Below are 14,933 nucleotides of genomic sequence, written 5' to 3'. Positions count from 1 at the left end.
ATAAAATCCTTTCTTAGATCTTTCCAAGAATCTAATGACTCTCTCGTTACAGCGGGTAATGAACTAAGTTTGGCAGCTTCCGCCCATTTATTTACGAGCCCATTTGCAATTCCTTGCGGGTCTGGATGTGCAACAAAATTGTGCTTTTTTCCCCTTATTTTATTTACGCCTTGCCAGATTTCCTTCAAGTTTCTGTTACTCCCAACTTTCTCTGCAAATTCCTGCCAATACTTGCTCCTAATTTCCTTTCTCTTCTCCCCACACAGCCTAGCAACTGCCAGTAAAGCATTCTTCCCTTCCTCAGTCCTACCATTCCTATTCCAATCCCTGTGAGCTCTCCTCATTGTTAATGTCCACCCCTTAAGCATCTTGTCATGTGTATAATTTTCTTTTCTGGGGGGATGCCTTTTTATACTAGATGGTTTCCGGTTCAATGTTGCATTAAATACATCTACCTCCTTAATTAAATCTTCATAAAATGCTTCTGCCGAAACCGGCTTATAAGTATCATACCAAGACTTAATATGGCCAACAAGACCCCTTAATTCTCCCTCATTAAACTTTAACCTTTTCCTCTGAAGGCAGGCATGCTTTTTATCTAGTTTAAGCTGTATTTGTAATGCAAAATGATCACTTAGCATTTCATCCACAGTAAGACAATTCCCCTCTATGCCCTCAGCATTTATTAAACAAGCATAATCTAATCTCCCTCCCCTCAAATGAGTAGGAGAGGGCTCGCCCAGCAGTTGAACATCTTCATGTTCCTGCAAAAACTGGTACCATCTGCAACCATTCCTATTTGCTTTACCCCTTGATCCTAAAGCTGGATGTCTGGCATTAAAATCCCCTACCACAAGTGTATCTTCAGAAAAGAAGGAATCTGGCAAGTATCGTAAATCAAGGGAGCTATCAGAGATGTATAGATTAATGAAATTTAACTCTCGGTCCTTTAATTGTATCCGCAAGCTAATACTTTCAATACCTCTACATCTCTGAGGGATTCCAGTTATCTCGGCAGGTATGGTACTTTTGACATAACATGAGACCCCCCTAGTTCCTCCATCAGCATATAAGTGAAAGCCTCTATAGCCATTTAGCCTCAGAATGCTACCATCCCTATCCCCAGTTTCCTGGAGTGCTACTATGTCAATATCCTCTCTAAGAGTATAATAGTGTACATCCACCGCTCTAGTTTTTAATCCATTAATGTTCCAAGATAATATTCTCAATTTACTTTCATCCATGATTAATAATAAAACTACCTTTGCCCTGTCCGTCACATTCCATGAGATACAGGAGTACCTTAGAAACTTCCTTCCAACACCGTAACATTTTTCTTTCTCCTCACCTTCACAACTACTACTAACATCGAAGGTAATATTTTTCATATCTATTTTCTTTGTTATTTATGTAACCCGTTTTACTTTAACCGTTCTTTCACCATTTGTCACAACAGGAGGTTGAACACCGCTAACACTACTAGAAAGTGTATTCTCCTGACTATCCTCTATCATCGTTACCTCATGCACATCATTACTTTCTTCTACGCACGTTTCACTTTCCATTTCACGTCTCGTTTTACTTTCAGTTACACGTCCTGTTTCACCACCATCTTCACCCCGTCCACCTTCCATAGCCAATTTTTCCAATGCCTCAATCCTCTTATCTAGTTTTTTTTAGATACTCCAAAATTTGATTACCAACCTCAGAGGTGACCATATTGTCCTGAACCTTGTCGTCACAAGGTTTCAGTTTTTCCACTGCATGATGTACTTTCCCTAAGCTCGCCTTTACTTTCTCCGTCCCTTTTTCCCACACATTGATCATAGGGGCTGCCGTTGGCTTCCAACTGTTTCCTCCATGTTCCTCTTGCACAATTTTTCCTTGCTGCGAGGATACATCTATCCTGCTTGTAGGACCCGTTCTAGTCTCTTTCAGATGAGGCTTCATGGGGCATAGAGAGGAACCAGCATTGTGGCTGCCTCGACAGTTGCAACAAAATGGGATGATTTTTTCACTTCTTTCAATCTTGACTCTACACTCTCGCGAGTCGTGATTTTTCCCACAATACCGACACCTGGGGTCAAACTGGCATTTCCATGCCATATGTCCCCAACGTGAACACTTCATGCACAGTATGGGCTCCTCAACGTATTTTGCAACGTTCCTATAGCCTAGTCCTTGCACAAAAATTTTCTCCGGCGCCTCACCCTTTACCAAGGCAACAACCTGGCTTCGTTTGTCACCACGAACACTGTTCCTCTTTGCCCAGACAACATTATCATTGTTAAGAAGAAGACAGTCAGGATCCAAACAAGTTGGAAACTTGTAAACTATGATCTTTGTGTGCAACATACCTTCTTCTGGAGGAACCATCACTACATTCTCAAAACCAACCGTCGTGAGGCGTTCCACGACTTGTTCAGTCCCAACTGTTATGTAGGGCCGGTGAAGACCCTCCTTGAAAAGTGGTTCGTATTCCAAACATTGTTTAGCCAGACGTACCGTCCACTCTAGCTTTTGGTGGAAATTCAATTGGCATGTTGTAGGGAACAACAGCCTCTTCCTTCTTGTCTTGTCTTGCTTGTCTTGAGTCTTGCTGAGTAGGGTCTCATTCTTTGGTCTCTTTGCAATCTCATCGTCACTGTCTCGCTGTCTGTTATTATTTCTCCGTTTCTTTTAGTTCACTACTAATTCAAACGGTCGATTATCATCTTGTCTGTCCTCCTCACTACCACTTAGGCATACCGCCTCAGCCATTTCTTCGACGCTGTCAATAATCGAAAACAAATGCACAATATCCTGTATCAGCACGTGCAAAAACGAAGAGTGTGGGGCAATCCTCCACCTCCCACCAATCAGCGGACGCCAAGAGCGCCAACCTAGCGACCGCAAACAACCGTGGTCTGGACACAACTGTGCGTGACGGGAGATGTCTCCCATGAGGGCGCTGTGTCCGCGTCTCGCATTTAAGTACCCCGCTTGGTGCGCGCGCGCGCTACTTAGTCGGTTAGGCTCCAACTCATGGTAATACATTTTCTTCTTCGCAGAATTTCACCGCTTTTGCTGAGAAAATCAGTGATTATTTATTATGATTAATTATTATTATTATTATTATTATTATTATTATTTATTATTATTATACGGAACGTATGAATTTGGTGTCCAAAATGTTCAGGCTGTTCGAAATACTTCATTCAATAATACTTCTTCATTTGTTCGCGTTTGTATGCAATCCAAATAAATATTTCTAAGGTTATGTATGACATTCAGAATATTTTTAACTTAAAATAGCTACAAAATATAACAATTTACATAATGGATGAGCCCCCCCCCCCCCCCTTCAGCCCAAGGCAGGAATCGGACAACGTGTTGTTGTTGATGAATGGTTCGGGCTGCTCAAAAATGCTCTCATGTAACACTCACAAATTTATTAATGTAACTAGGAGTGTAAATTTAAGAGTAGTTCACTGCCAGAACTGACACTGCCCGGTGTAAGGTTTTCCACATAAGCTGACAGGTAAGGTTGATGGAGCCGTGCTGAGGTGAGCTTGCCGGGGCAAGTCTTTCCTCTCTTCGAACTCCTAAATAACCTAACCTCACCAAGTATAACCTCACCAAGTCTAACCTCACCGAGTCTAACCTCACCAAGTCTAACCTCACCAAGTCTAACTCCCTAGTACCAGGTAAAAGGAAACGTGCCCAACCATTTCTTGCGGGTCCGTCTAATTACCGCAAGCTACACAAAGCTTTCTGGCCATACGTTAGTAATGAATAAATATGATATGTTAGGTTAGGTTGACCTAACCAAACCAAACCTAACCAACACTTGGATCGTCGACTTGATTTGGCGTCACCAGCTCTTTATTTTCGTCTAATTTCTTTATAAAAAGATACTTTTTCAGATTAAAATTATGTTTTTTCGTGTTGTACATTCAGCACCAACATTATAATGAGTAAATATATCATATTTATTCATTACTAACGTGTTGCCAGGAAGCTTAGCGTAGCTTGTGGTAGCTTGCGGTAATTAGACGGACCGTTTCTTGCTCGCCTGGGAATTGAACCCAGGTTCCCTGAGTATGAGTCAAGAACAGTACATAAAATATTTTACAATGTTTACTGTAATTGTAATTTTATATATTTTTTATTGCTTAAATATCTTTCACTTGCCATATAACCAAACTTGTTACTGCCACCTGTCTTGCCTGTATTTTGGGGAGTTTTGGATGAATCAAATTATGTTAATGTGATAACAATAATAATAAAGCAATTCCTTGTGTCAGGTGACAGGTAGCCAGTGTATATATACATGTTAGGCTTATATCAAGGTCTTCCCCAAGGTTGACCTACTAACCCTTCCCAGGATGCAACCTCACAAGAAGCTAACTAACTCCTGGGTACAGTACCTGTTTATTGCTAGGTGAACAGGTCCATTAGGTGATAGGAAACATGCCCAACCATTTCTGTCCTGCCTGGGATTCGAACCCAGGATTCTCGATTGTGAGTTAAGAATGAACCTTTAAGGAATTTATCAGAATTATCAAAATTTACTGATACAGTATCATTAGTGGCCTCAATGAGAATAGGAAGCCAGTGGCTTCCTATTCTACCTAGTCAATAAACTGAATGTGAGATGGAAAAAGAGAAAGTATGAAGGGGGCTATATTTGTCAGCAGCCTGCCTGGGACCTGGAGATCATGAAAGAGTAAAAGGAATCCTGGTGAATATTCACTCATTGCTTCTGTCTGGGCTGCCTCCTCCACTAGGGAAGAGGAAAGCTGAGCCACATAGCCACCAAGTCTAGCCAGTGAGCATACTCGTGTGCATGGCTAAGAAATGCTTTTATCATTGAACAAAGTTTCCAAGGAATTATCAATATAACAGTAACCTCAAGAGCCTCAAGTGGAGTTTATTCACAGCCAGTGCACACCAACCTGTATATAAAAGAACTTGTCTTTTCAAGATTTGAGAGACAACTGACCTGTGTAGATGCACATAATAATTCATTGTCGGGGGCCAAGAAGCCAGAGTGTATTCATACACGTTAGGCTTTTTATTGAGCCCCTCCTCCAAGGTTGAATTACTGTAAGGGTTGTGGGGATGCAACCCCACAATAAGCTGACTAACTCCTGAGTACCTACTTAATGCTAATTAAACAGATGCATTAGGTGAAAGGAAATGTGCCGAACCATTTCTGTCCCTTACGAGACTTAAACCCAAAATTCTCGATTGTGTGTCGAGAACAAACCCTACTGTACTACCAGGACATGGGATGCATTCACTTACAGCATAAGACCATTGCATAATTAAAGTTTCTATGGATAATGTCACTTTACTGAATTCTGGTCTCTACTTGAACTCAGCTGAACTGGGAAGGCCTCAAGAGAAATGTGCTGCCACCTGTTAGCAGTCAGAAATAGCAGCCAGGTGGACCATTCAGCTGTTAATGGAAGCAGCACTTGGTAGTACAGTACTGTACTTATCATGCTAAGTAGCAATCAAAATGGCCGTTAAGTGGTTTTGAACTAAAATTGTGGTCATTTCACAATGGATTTTTTCTCTCCTTTCTCTCCAACTCTTCAATTGTTCTATCCTGCACAGCTGTCTGTGCAGGATATTGACCAGCCCTAATTGTTCCAGACCCTATCTAGGGGGACCAGTAGAATTTTGCCTTGGGGAGAAACCAAGTGCTATAGCTCAGTACAGTGACTTATTGGGCATATATTTATAGTTTCAATTCTATATTATGCTTGTGTAAAATTCAGAAAAAAAGTCTTAACCTAACTTTACATCAAAATTTTTATTTGTAATACTGTACATTAATAGCTTTATTTATATCAAAACAAATCCTTACTTACTAAGATAAATATTTTTTTTTTCAGCATTGGTGACAAAAGCAACATTAAAATGTTGGGTTTCTTTAGACCTATATATAGGTCAAGTCATTTGTGTACTCAACAGTTTCTGTCCCTGCGGGCATTTAGAGCTGTAGGGACAAGGGCGGCCTTATCACCATCTCTCGTTCATCCCAGGTATGCCATTACAGTATGTCTCCAATAATTGCAGCCAATAAATAAATATGTGTAGATCATCTTTGAATGACTACACCAGTCTGTAGTACATACAATATTTCTGTGCAGTTCGTTATTTTCATTTGAGTTGCTTTTCATAGAATTAGTCCAATATCTGAGGAGTACCTTTGTGAAATTTTCATGACTTATGTATGATGATACTGTACTGTATAAGAAGGGTCCCTATTGTTATTAGGCCATGTAGTTCCCTAGTGTAAGATTTTAGTATACTATAGAGAGAAGAGTTTGAGCAATACGTTGATAACATTTTATCAATTTTTATCATTGCCGAACTTATTAAAATATAATAATACTTTTGGTGATCTTAGCGCTTGCAAACAATGATATAGTAAATTTAGTACACACGCCAGTCTAAGAGTAAACAGATAATAAGAGGTTGTTTTTGCCTTATCCAATTCATAATTTATAGGAAATAAGACGTGTTACAGTCTAATAGATTTTCATAGAACTTTCATAATAGTAATTTCCTTAGCTGTCCAGGTTCTGTTTGTTATGTCATTTTTGAACTACATAATAATGATAAGTTTTAATAATAGTAAAATTTTACATCTTGTATTAAAATTGTACACAACATGTCCTTTGGCTGTCTAGGGTATGCTGCCGCAACCTTCACACAACTTGCAGCATTCAACAGAGCTCAGGAAGGGATCCTCCACAAACAAGAATGAAAGTATTTTATATCCCAAATCCTTTTAAGTGGCTCCATAATCACATGGAAATTGCCACACTTAAAAGGGAATGGGATCCAAGTTTTGATTTAGTTTCTTTCAAGTTTGGAGCTGGACAGGTAAGTGATAAATAGCAAAATGCTGAATTATGCTTCATTCTTCATATTATATTATGGCAGCATTTATTTTATGCCTATATGTGTAGATTTCTTGTAACTAACCTTCACGTCTTGGCAAATGGTATGCAATACAGTACAGTACTTTCTTGATGATTGTGAGAGAAAATCTAGCATTAGTACCTACAGTACTTATAAAATACTAATTAAAAATCTAATTACTTGTTTTCAGGCTGTTTGTACTGTGACAGAACTTGTCAGCAGACGTGACTGGGGAGAGCTCTGTGGACTTCTGACACAGAAAGCCATTGATAAAATCAGAAGAACAAAGTGGACTAGTGACCAGGTATGTCAGACCTAAATTATAAAGATTAATATGAGTTACAGGCAGTATAAGAGTTAATCTGTTAAGGCTTAACAGATTAAACAAAGGATTAAACAATCCTCCCATTGAACATGGGAGGATTGTACTTCAGCAGATGATAGAATTGAGAGTAGTTAATGTGACTGAATTAGAGACTTTAATTCCAAGCACCCAGAAAATATGGAACTACACTACTGGGTAAGAAGAATATTTCAATGGTTGCTGCAAAATTGACATGGAAACTGGCATGTATAATAACACATACATATGATACAGTGACATAAGGACTCGCATGCCATACAGTGTAGTAAACATGGAAAATAGCATGCTGTACAGTGAAGTAAACAAAAATACAATGATTTTACTTGAATTAAATCTCATAAAACAGTACAGTAAACAGGAAAGTACTGTAGATGTTTTCATGACAAAGATGGGAGATCATATTATTTTAACATCTATTGTTACCATAATCACAAAATGTAATTTTGAAAAGCAAGTTGGAATATTGTACTGTATATGAAATGCCTGATCAGTATTAATGACACTAAAATAATTTGCTCTTTTAAGGATATCAGGTTTCTGAATATTTATTGTTTTAAAAGGCACTAATAGGTGAGAGTGCCTCTCTCACTCCTCTCACTCACTGCCTCGGCACTAATAGATATTTTTACCTTCTAAAAATATTCAAATTATATGAAAATTACTTGAAAATGTTAAACAAAACACCAATTATTTGGCATCAGCGTCATGAAAGGTTCATTCCAATATGTTAAAAAATGAATTTTATATGAATATTAAAAAAAATCGTTCTGATGATAAGAACAGCGCCAATTAAATGGAACTGAGGGATAATGCAGTAATAGAGAGATGCAAGCATTTGTTTGATGCACAAAGAAAAAGAATAATAGTAAGAAGGGTCCACAAAGTGCATATGAAGCTGATGCCTTTCTATCATTGCTGAGTTTTACATAATAACACAAATAATAATGAGTATGTTATTATGCAGTATTTTGTTATACATATCATATAAATACATTGGCTTATGCCAATATCTGTTACTTCCACCAGTGTCCAACAATTTTGTTGGGAGGGGGTTAGTTTTTTGTTTTTCTTTTTCTCCTTTGTTTCTCATCTGATTTTGTTGTGGCTTCTACTTCTTTGAGAATGCATACCCGTCACTAAGGATGTGAAGTTGGAACGAAACTGGGCAACATGTAAATCAGCCACAGGTGGCAGAACTTGTGACTTTTAAATTTTTTAAGCGGAGTTATTTACAGATTTTAAAGCTCGTTTTTCTTTGTCTCTTTAGGTTGTATTAATGAGTGGGGACCAGAAGCTGGCCTTATCCCTTATATAAAGTATACTTATTATCCTTATTAACACATTATCCTTATCCCTATATTTTGTTTTTTTTGGGTAATTTTTTCTTGTCTTCATTTCAACACATATTGACCTACAACTTTCACATATTCAAGTACAAATACCAAGTAATGTTTATTAAAACATAGAAGCACATTCATAAATTAGAACTACTGTACCATATTCATTGTCGATAACTTCAAATGTCGACTTCAATTAGACGACTTTAAAAATCCAGTTTCTGACTGATTCTCACCATTTTTACAAATTATGTGCAAAGTTCTTAGTTCTAAGGTGTCATCAATAGTGTTTATTCATAAACCCATAACTTTGGATGTTATACATTTTAGTGTCTAAATTTTGCACACATTTTAAAGGCCACATTGACTATTTTTTTACAGTAAACTATACTCTCAAACTAAATTTTATATTGAGGCATGTGAATGTTATATGCCATTTTAAGCCCATAGTGAATAAAATAAAAATTGGTGAAATATTAAATTCGTGAACTTAATTTGAAATTGTGAAATTCTCAATTTTGTATCTATAATTTATTATTTTTTGTTGTTCTGTTCATGTTATGATATTGAACCATTAAGAAAGTTGGAGCATTTACCATGTAGATTATGCACACAAAAATTCAGAATGTTTGAGGAAGGTTGAGAAATTGTGCACCTGGCCCCTTAAATTAACATAGCTTGAAGAGATTATTGAATATCTTACAAATATTTTAACACCTCATGACACAGTATAGCATTCCTCATTGTAAACATCGAATGCAGTACATATACAGTACTCTACTTGTTTTAAAGACCATTTGGTATGTGACTGATACCTGTAGCATCATTTATATACAGTACTCCATACTCCAACAATCGTGCATCCAGCATGAAATATGCAGTGTTATTTGACTTTACCATATGTTAGCATTGTATGTGAAGGATCATAAAATGTGTCAAACTACAAAGTAGTGATGCATTGTGGGCCAGAGGCTTGAGTAAAGGCTCTCATATTGATCCTACACTGGTACTGTATTTCCATAAGCAAGCCAGGCCTGTGGGTCTACACGTAATGCAGTACCAGTACTGTAGTTACCAAAAATATTTACTGGATCATTTATGTTTCTCTAATGTATATCATGTCAATACAGGTCAACAACCTTGTTCTGTCTGCTGCAAATATTCAAGTTATACAGCTGAACAATGTATCCCTGCAAAAGATTGTTGGTAAGTTTTCAATTAAAAATTGTTGACTTTGATATTTTGCAAAAACTTTTCACAAATACATTACATAAATAATATTTACACATGTATATAATATCTTTCTGCCTTTTTAATTTTCAGATTTCTTTATTTGCACTAAAACTTGCACATTTGTTTAATTATAAATCAATAAGTAATTAAGTAATGTTTTACTCGATTTCCAATTACAGTACTGTAACACGCAAACTCCTTTAGTCAAACTAATGCTTGCTTGAATCTAATATAGACCAAAATTTCAATGTTGGTCTTGGTGGGGTCATTGATCTCCTTGGTTTTGTCTGGAATATGGTGTACATGTGCGCCTTTTTTCCCATTGGGTGGCAGAGTGGTCTCTCCGTGGGGTTGTTAATGCTGCTATAGGCACACAAACAACTCTATTGATTTGTAGGTTATGCCTTCTTTTGGAGCTTCTGTTTTTTCTTTTTGTGGTATAGCATTCCTCTTTGCCATGCAGGTGGGGGGTTGTGAAAGCTCTTGCCATTTTGGCTGTGGAGGAGCATTCTGGGTGTCCAGCATTCTTTTTCTGCACGTGTGGGTTTTCTTGGGTAAGTTTTGTGCCTCAGCTGTTCCCTCTCTGGTTTCCATGAAAACTGGTGATTGGGATTGAATGTTCTTCGATCTGTCTCCTTTGTTTTATTTAGTACCTATATATGTTTGTTTCTGCCGTTGAAGTTGACTCAAGTGAGCATCCAAGTGGCCTTAGCTCAGAAATAGAGCATCAAATGAAATAAAATTATCTTTTTTAGCTGATCCCATGACTGACTATTTCTTCCCCTTTTGTTTATTTCAAGCATGCTTGGGTTGCCTTGGCAACAAATGAGATTGCCAACCTCACTGACCCTGTTGTGGTGGTGTTGCTACCATCTTAGGAGAGTGGCCAACTGCCCAGCCAGTATTTGGCAGTGAGAATTTATTTGATTTAAAGTTTTCTTGGAGGGATTTCATTGAGTCTAATATTCATTCTTTTGTATTATAGTGAACTGGTTTCTCTATATGGCTCAAATTCAAGATTTGCCACTCTTTCCAAACCTGAAGACCAGACATTTGAAAAGATACTGATTATGGAGGGTGAACAAGTCAATATACCCTGGTGTATGGAATTGTCTGTGGACCCCACATGTATGCCATTGATACAAGGAAACAAGATAGGGACTGGCTTAGAAAGCAGCATTTAATTTCACTTGACACCTATTCTGTGACACAGACAGTGCTACTTAGTCTTCCTGGCTTGATACCTTATTTTTGATAATTACTTAATGCCCTATTTATTTTTGATAAATTTTTTATTGCTAAGGCAAACTTGCCTATTTAGCATAACCATAGGAAAAGAAAACATCAAGGTAAAATTATACTTTCAACAATATTTCTTGAATGGATGGAGATTGAACATGTTTGGAAAATAATATGGTGGTTCCATATTTTTCCATGGCTGTGGAATAGAAGAGAGAGACAACATAGAATTAAATCACTTGATTAGCAACATAGACAGAAACTTGAGATGCTATGACAAAAATATTGAGACTATATTGTACTTGAAGAGAAAATACGCCAACTTGCAAGCCCTTCAGTGAAGAAGAGTAACCTATGTGACTTTGCTTTGTTTTAAGTACAGAAAGTATACATTGAAATGTGTCGTCATCATCATGTGACCTTTGATTTGCCCTAAGGCTATAAATGTTACAAATATAGAAGTGTACAATATACAGCACTCTTCTATATTAAAATAACTCTTGTGGATGTAACTGATACTCCTTACATAATACTACTGTAATTCTCTCTCAAATGTAGAAAAGGTTACCAGATATTTCTCTTATTAAAACTCTTACAGTGATTAGCACAGAAAGGTTGACAAGATAAAAAAGAAAAACTAGCATGTTAGTAAAACAAAGAAATTAAACAAAAATAGTTATTTAAAGTGCCTAATTTTTTCAGATCGAAAGTATTGTGATATTGATGTAACTGTAGTAGGAACTCGCTTGCCTTACAATGTGGACAAACATTCATTAATTGTTCTGGAATATTTTGTTAGGTAAGTTTTAAGTGTTTTCCTAATTTAAGATCCTTGAAATAGGTATAGTTAGTATTTGAACAACTGTATCTGTTTATACACTAAATTGAATATGAACTAATATAATTATTTCAGTTTCAAAGTAATTCTATCTGTCTTAAGGGATTACGTCTCTGGAACCTCGTTCCCCCAAAAAATGCTGCTTGATGAACTCAACATAATACCATACTTGAGCTGTCAATGTATAATCAGCTGTATGGGGTATTGCACATGCATGAGACAAAGTCAGGCAATTGACTTTGATTCGTGGCTGGGCTCTTTATATCCATGGCTGGGCTCTTTCATCAAGAGATGACAGCATTGCAAAATTTCAAGCTCTTGAAACAGAATATCAGTTAGAGAAAGAAAAGACAAGAACGTCTTGCTTATGTTAAGGAAATAATATTGCCAGAACTCAGAAAAGATTTGATTATAGACAATCTTGAGTAACACATATAGTGACAGAAAATAACCAGAGTAATTTGCAGGAGCTGGAGGAGAATAAAACTCACAAGGAAAACATGGAGGAAGTGTACAGGTGCTTTGAAATTTGTTTAAATGTCACAGAGAAATAAACAATATAAGTGTACAGTATAAACGGACTTTTCAAAAGTTAAGACTGATGATTTGAGACAACGTCCAAAGAGACTTCAAAGAAAGCTGTCACGTGAGCTCCATGTAACTCTGGACCATAGCACCTCGGCCTCAAACCTCAACTTCTGTTAGTACCAGCATATTTATTCAAGAAATCATTCCAAGATTGTACATGGGGAACACCTATACCCCCTTGATAAGTACTGAAACCTTAAACTATACTGGATGGGAGGATGCACTTATGAATCCAGCCAAGTTGAGGTTTTTCACAGTTTGGTACCAAGTAGCTTGGAAATTGGGATGATGACTGCTCAGTGTAGTTTTTGAGGTTTGTTATAGTAGCTTATGGGATTGAATATTTATTTACTGTTTTCCAGTAGGAAAGAATTTAATATTTACATTATCATGTGCTTATTTTCCAGGTTAAAATTTAAATACTGTAGTTTATGCATGTTTTGTTTCAGGTTTCACAGAGAATATACTGAAGGCAAGCTCCCTGAATGGACTATTACTGTATTTAGGCTCCAAAATTTTCAAGCTATTCAAAGAAGAGATAATGCCTAAGATACTTTCTCTTGGGATGAAGTTATATTTATGTATATGTACTGTATTTAGTACATATATCAACATATTAGTTTCGTACTCCGACAATAAACATTTCGATGACACTAAAATGAGTCGTCTCATATTACCAAAAATCACTTTTAATTAGTACTGTATTTTTTATATTTTTTTTTTTTAACCGCAGTGCATGAATTAAGTTATCAGGGGACTATCCAGACATAAAAACTAGTCAATTACTTGCCACTCAAAATAATAATTACTGTACTCAGTTTGTGAATATTTTCATTATTTTTTGCAGTTAAATGTTATGCTCATTTTCTTTTCACTCTCATATAGACCAGTGATGTGCACACATTTCCATAGTTTTTATTTTTATGTAGCTTGTATACTTTTTACGTTTTCTCAATTTTTGAGGTATAAACATTTTAGCCATAGTTTAGCAGGATCCCTGAGATGCCCAGAATGTTTAAGGTCAGGAATGTACCAATAGGCTGGAATGTTAGTGATAAAATATACTGTATATATTTTGATTCTGTTTATAATAACACAAACAAATAAGAATATTTTATTAGTCTATCTGAAATTCTTTTGCCATTATTAAGAACGTTATCAATACACAGAGAAATCACATTATTGTGATATATCAGTGAGAAAATCCACAAGAGGATGAGAATTTTGTGGCGTAGTTGACTAGAGCGTGCATCTGGGAACACCCCAGCGCATATGTTCGAATCCTCATCATGGCTCCTGTGGATTATCTCAACTTCATCAATACTAATTATAATTTTGATTACAAATAAAGAAATTTGGAGAATTTTATAATGCTAATTTTTGTTTAATACATGTTTTTACTTTTAAACTGTTCAGGATATCAGAAGTTTTACTCTCAATGCCTTAGATTTCAAACCAATGAAGTGAGCATCAACACAAATAAGAGTAAGGAAATTATAGGAAAATTAAGATCTGTAATTTTAAGAGTACCTCTCAGGTGCTGGCAATATACATTAGTGTAAATTTTTATGTATTACTGTTAGTTCTGAAGAATATACTGCATAGTATAATAAAACTTAAACACAATAGGGAGCTCCGGTACTTAGCTGAACAAGGTCTCGCTATATGAATAATAATAATAATTTGATGGCTAATTGAAGAGCAGTGGCACAAAAGAATTGTGGTAAAAATGTACTCGCCTAGTTGTGCTTGCGGGGGGGGTTGATCTTTGGCTCTTTGGTCCCGCCTCTCTCAACTGTCAATTAACTGGTGTACAGATTTCTGAGCCTACTGGGCTCTATCAAACTACATTTGAAACTGTGTATGGAGTCAGCCTCCACCACATCACTGCTTAATGCATTCCATTTGTTAACCACTCCGACACTGAAAAAATTCTTTCTAATGCCTCCGTGGCTCATTTGGGTACCAAGTTTCCACCTGTGCTAAAGAGTTTGTCTTTGTCTACCCCTGTTAATTCCTATGAGAATTTTGCAGGTGGTTATCATGTGTCCCTTCACTCTTCTGTTTTGGACGTGAAGTTCAGCTCCCTTCTTAGCCTTTTTGGGGAGCCGGTCGGCCGAGCGGATAGCACACTGGACTTGTGATCCTGTGGTCCCAGGTTCGATCCCAGGCGCCGGCGAGAAACAATGGGCAGAGTTTCTTTCACCCTATGCAGTAAGCATCAATCATGCAATAATTGCACCCAATGGTAGAACTATACACAAACATTACACATGTGAAATTTAAGAGAATCCTTCCAAATTTGAGCTTAAATCTTAAAAGTGAACATACAGTACACTATACACACACATCAGTGCATATCTATGTACACACATCATTTAATATCTGATGACATTATTAGTACACACATCAT

At 36.8% G+C, this 14,933-nt stretch overlaps 1 protein-coding gene across 4 annotated transcripts; it reads left to right on the top strand.

The window, feature by feature from the left end:
* Positions 1–3,339: 3,339 nt before the first annotated feature.
* LOC123769277 (m-AAA protease-interacting protein 1, mitochondrial) lies at positions 3,340–13,938 on the top strand. 4 transcript variants are annotated; one of them, XM_045760368.2, is made up of 7 exons: positions 3,340–3,686; positions 5,886–6,035; positions 6,687–6,882; positions 7,112–7,225; positions 9,753–9,828; positions 11,797–11,893; positions 12,970–13,938. In XM_045760368.2, the coding sequence occupies exons 2-7, from the start codon at positions 5,911–5,913 to the stop codon at positions 13,067–13,069; spliced, it is 708 nt and encodes a 235-aa protein (XP_045616324.1). In that variant the 5' UTR covers positions 3,340–3,686; positions 5,886–5,910; the 3' UTR covers positions 13,070–13,938. The 4 variants fall into 4 exon arrangements, with proteins under 4 accessions (XP_045616324.1, XP_069165969.1, XP_045616323.1 ...); XM_069309868.1 differs by having other exon boundaries at positions 3,354–3,520; XM_045760367.2 differs by lacking the exon at positions 11,797–11,893 and having other exon boundaries at positions 3,354–3,520.
* The last annotated feature ends 995 nt before the right edge of the window (positions 13,939–14,933 follow it).

Source organism: Procambarus clarkii, chromosome 66 (assembly GCF_040958095.1).
Source record: "Procambarus clarkii isolate CNS0578487 chromosome 66, FALCON_Pclarkii_2.0, whole genome shotgun sequence".
In the NCBI taxonomy this organism is placed as follows: Eukaryota; Metazoa; Arthropoda; class Malacostraca; order Decapoda; family Cambaridae; genus Procambarus; species Procambarus clarkii.
Note: the sequence above shows the minus strand (reverse complement) of the source record. Positions and strands in the feature narration are given on the sequence as shown.

Coding starts and splice junctions, on each gene's coding strand:
- LOC123769277 (XM_045760367.2), top strand. CDS start 5,911: ATGTTGGGTTTCTTTAGACCTATATATAGGTCAAGTCATTTGTGTACT. Junction 6,036..6,686: donor CCATCTCTCGTTCATCCCAG/GTATGCCATTAC, acceptor TTGGCTGTCTAG/GGTATGCTGCCGCAACCTTC. Junction 9,829..12,969: donor ATCCCTGCAAAAGATTGTTG/GTAAGTTTTCAA, acceptor GTTTTGTTTCAG/GTTTCACAGAGAATATACTG.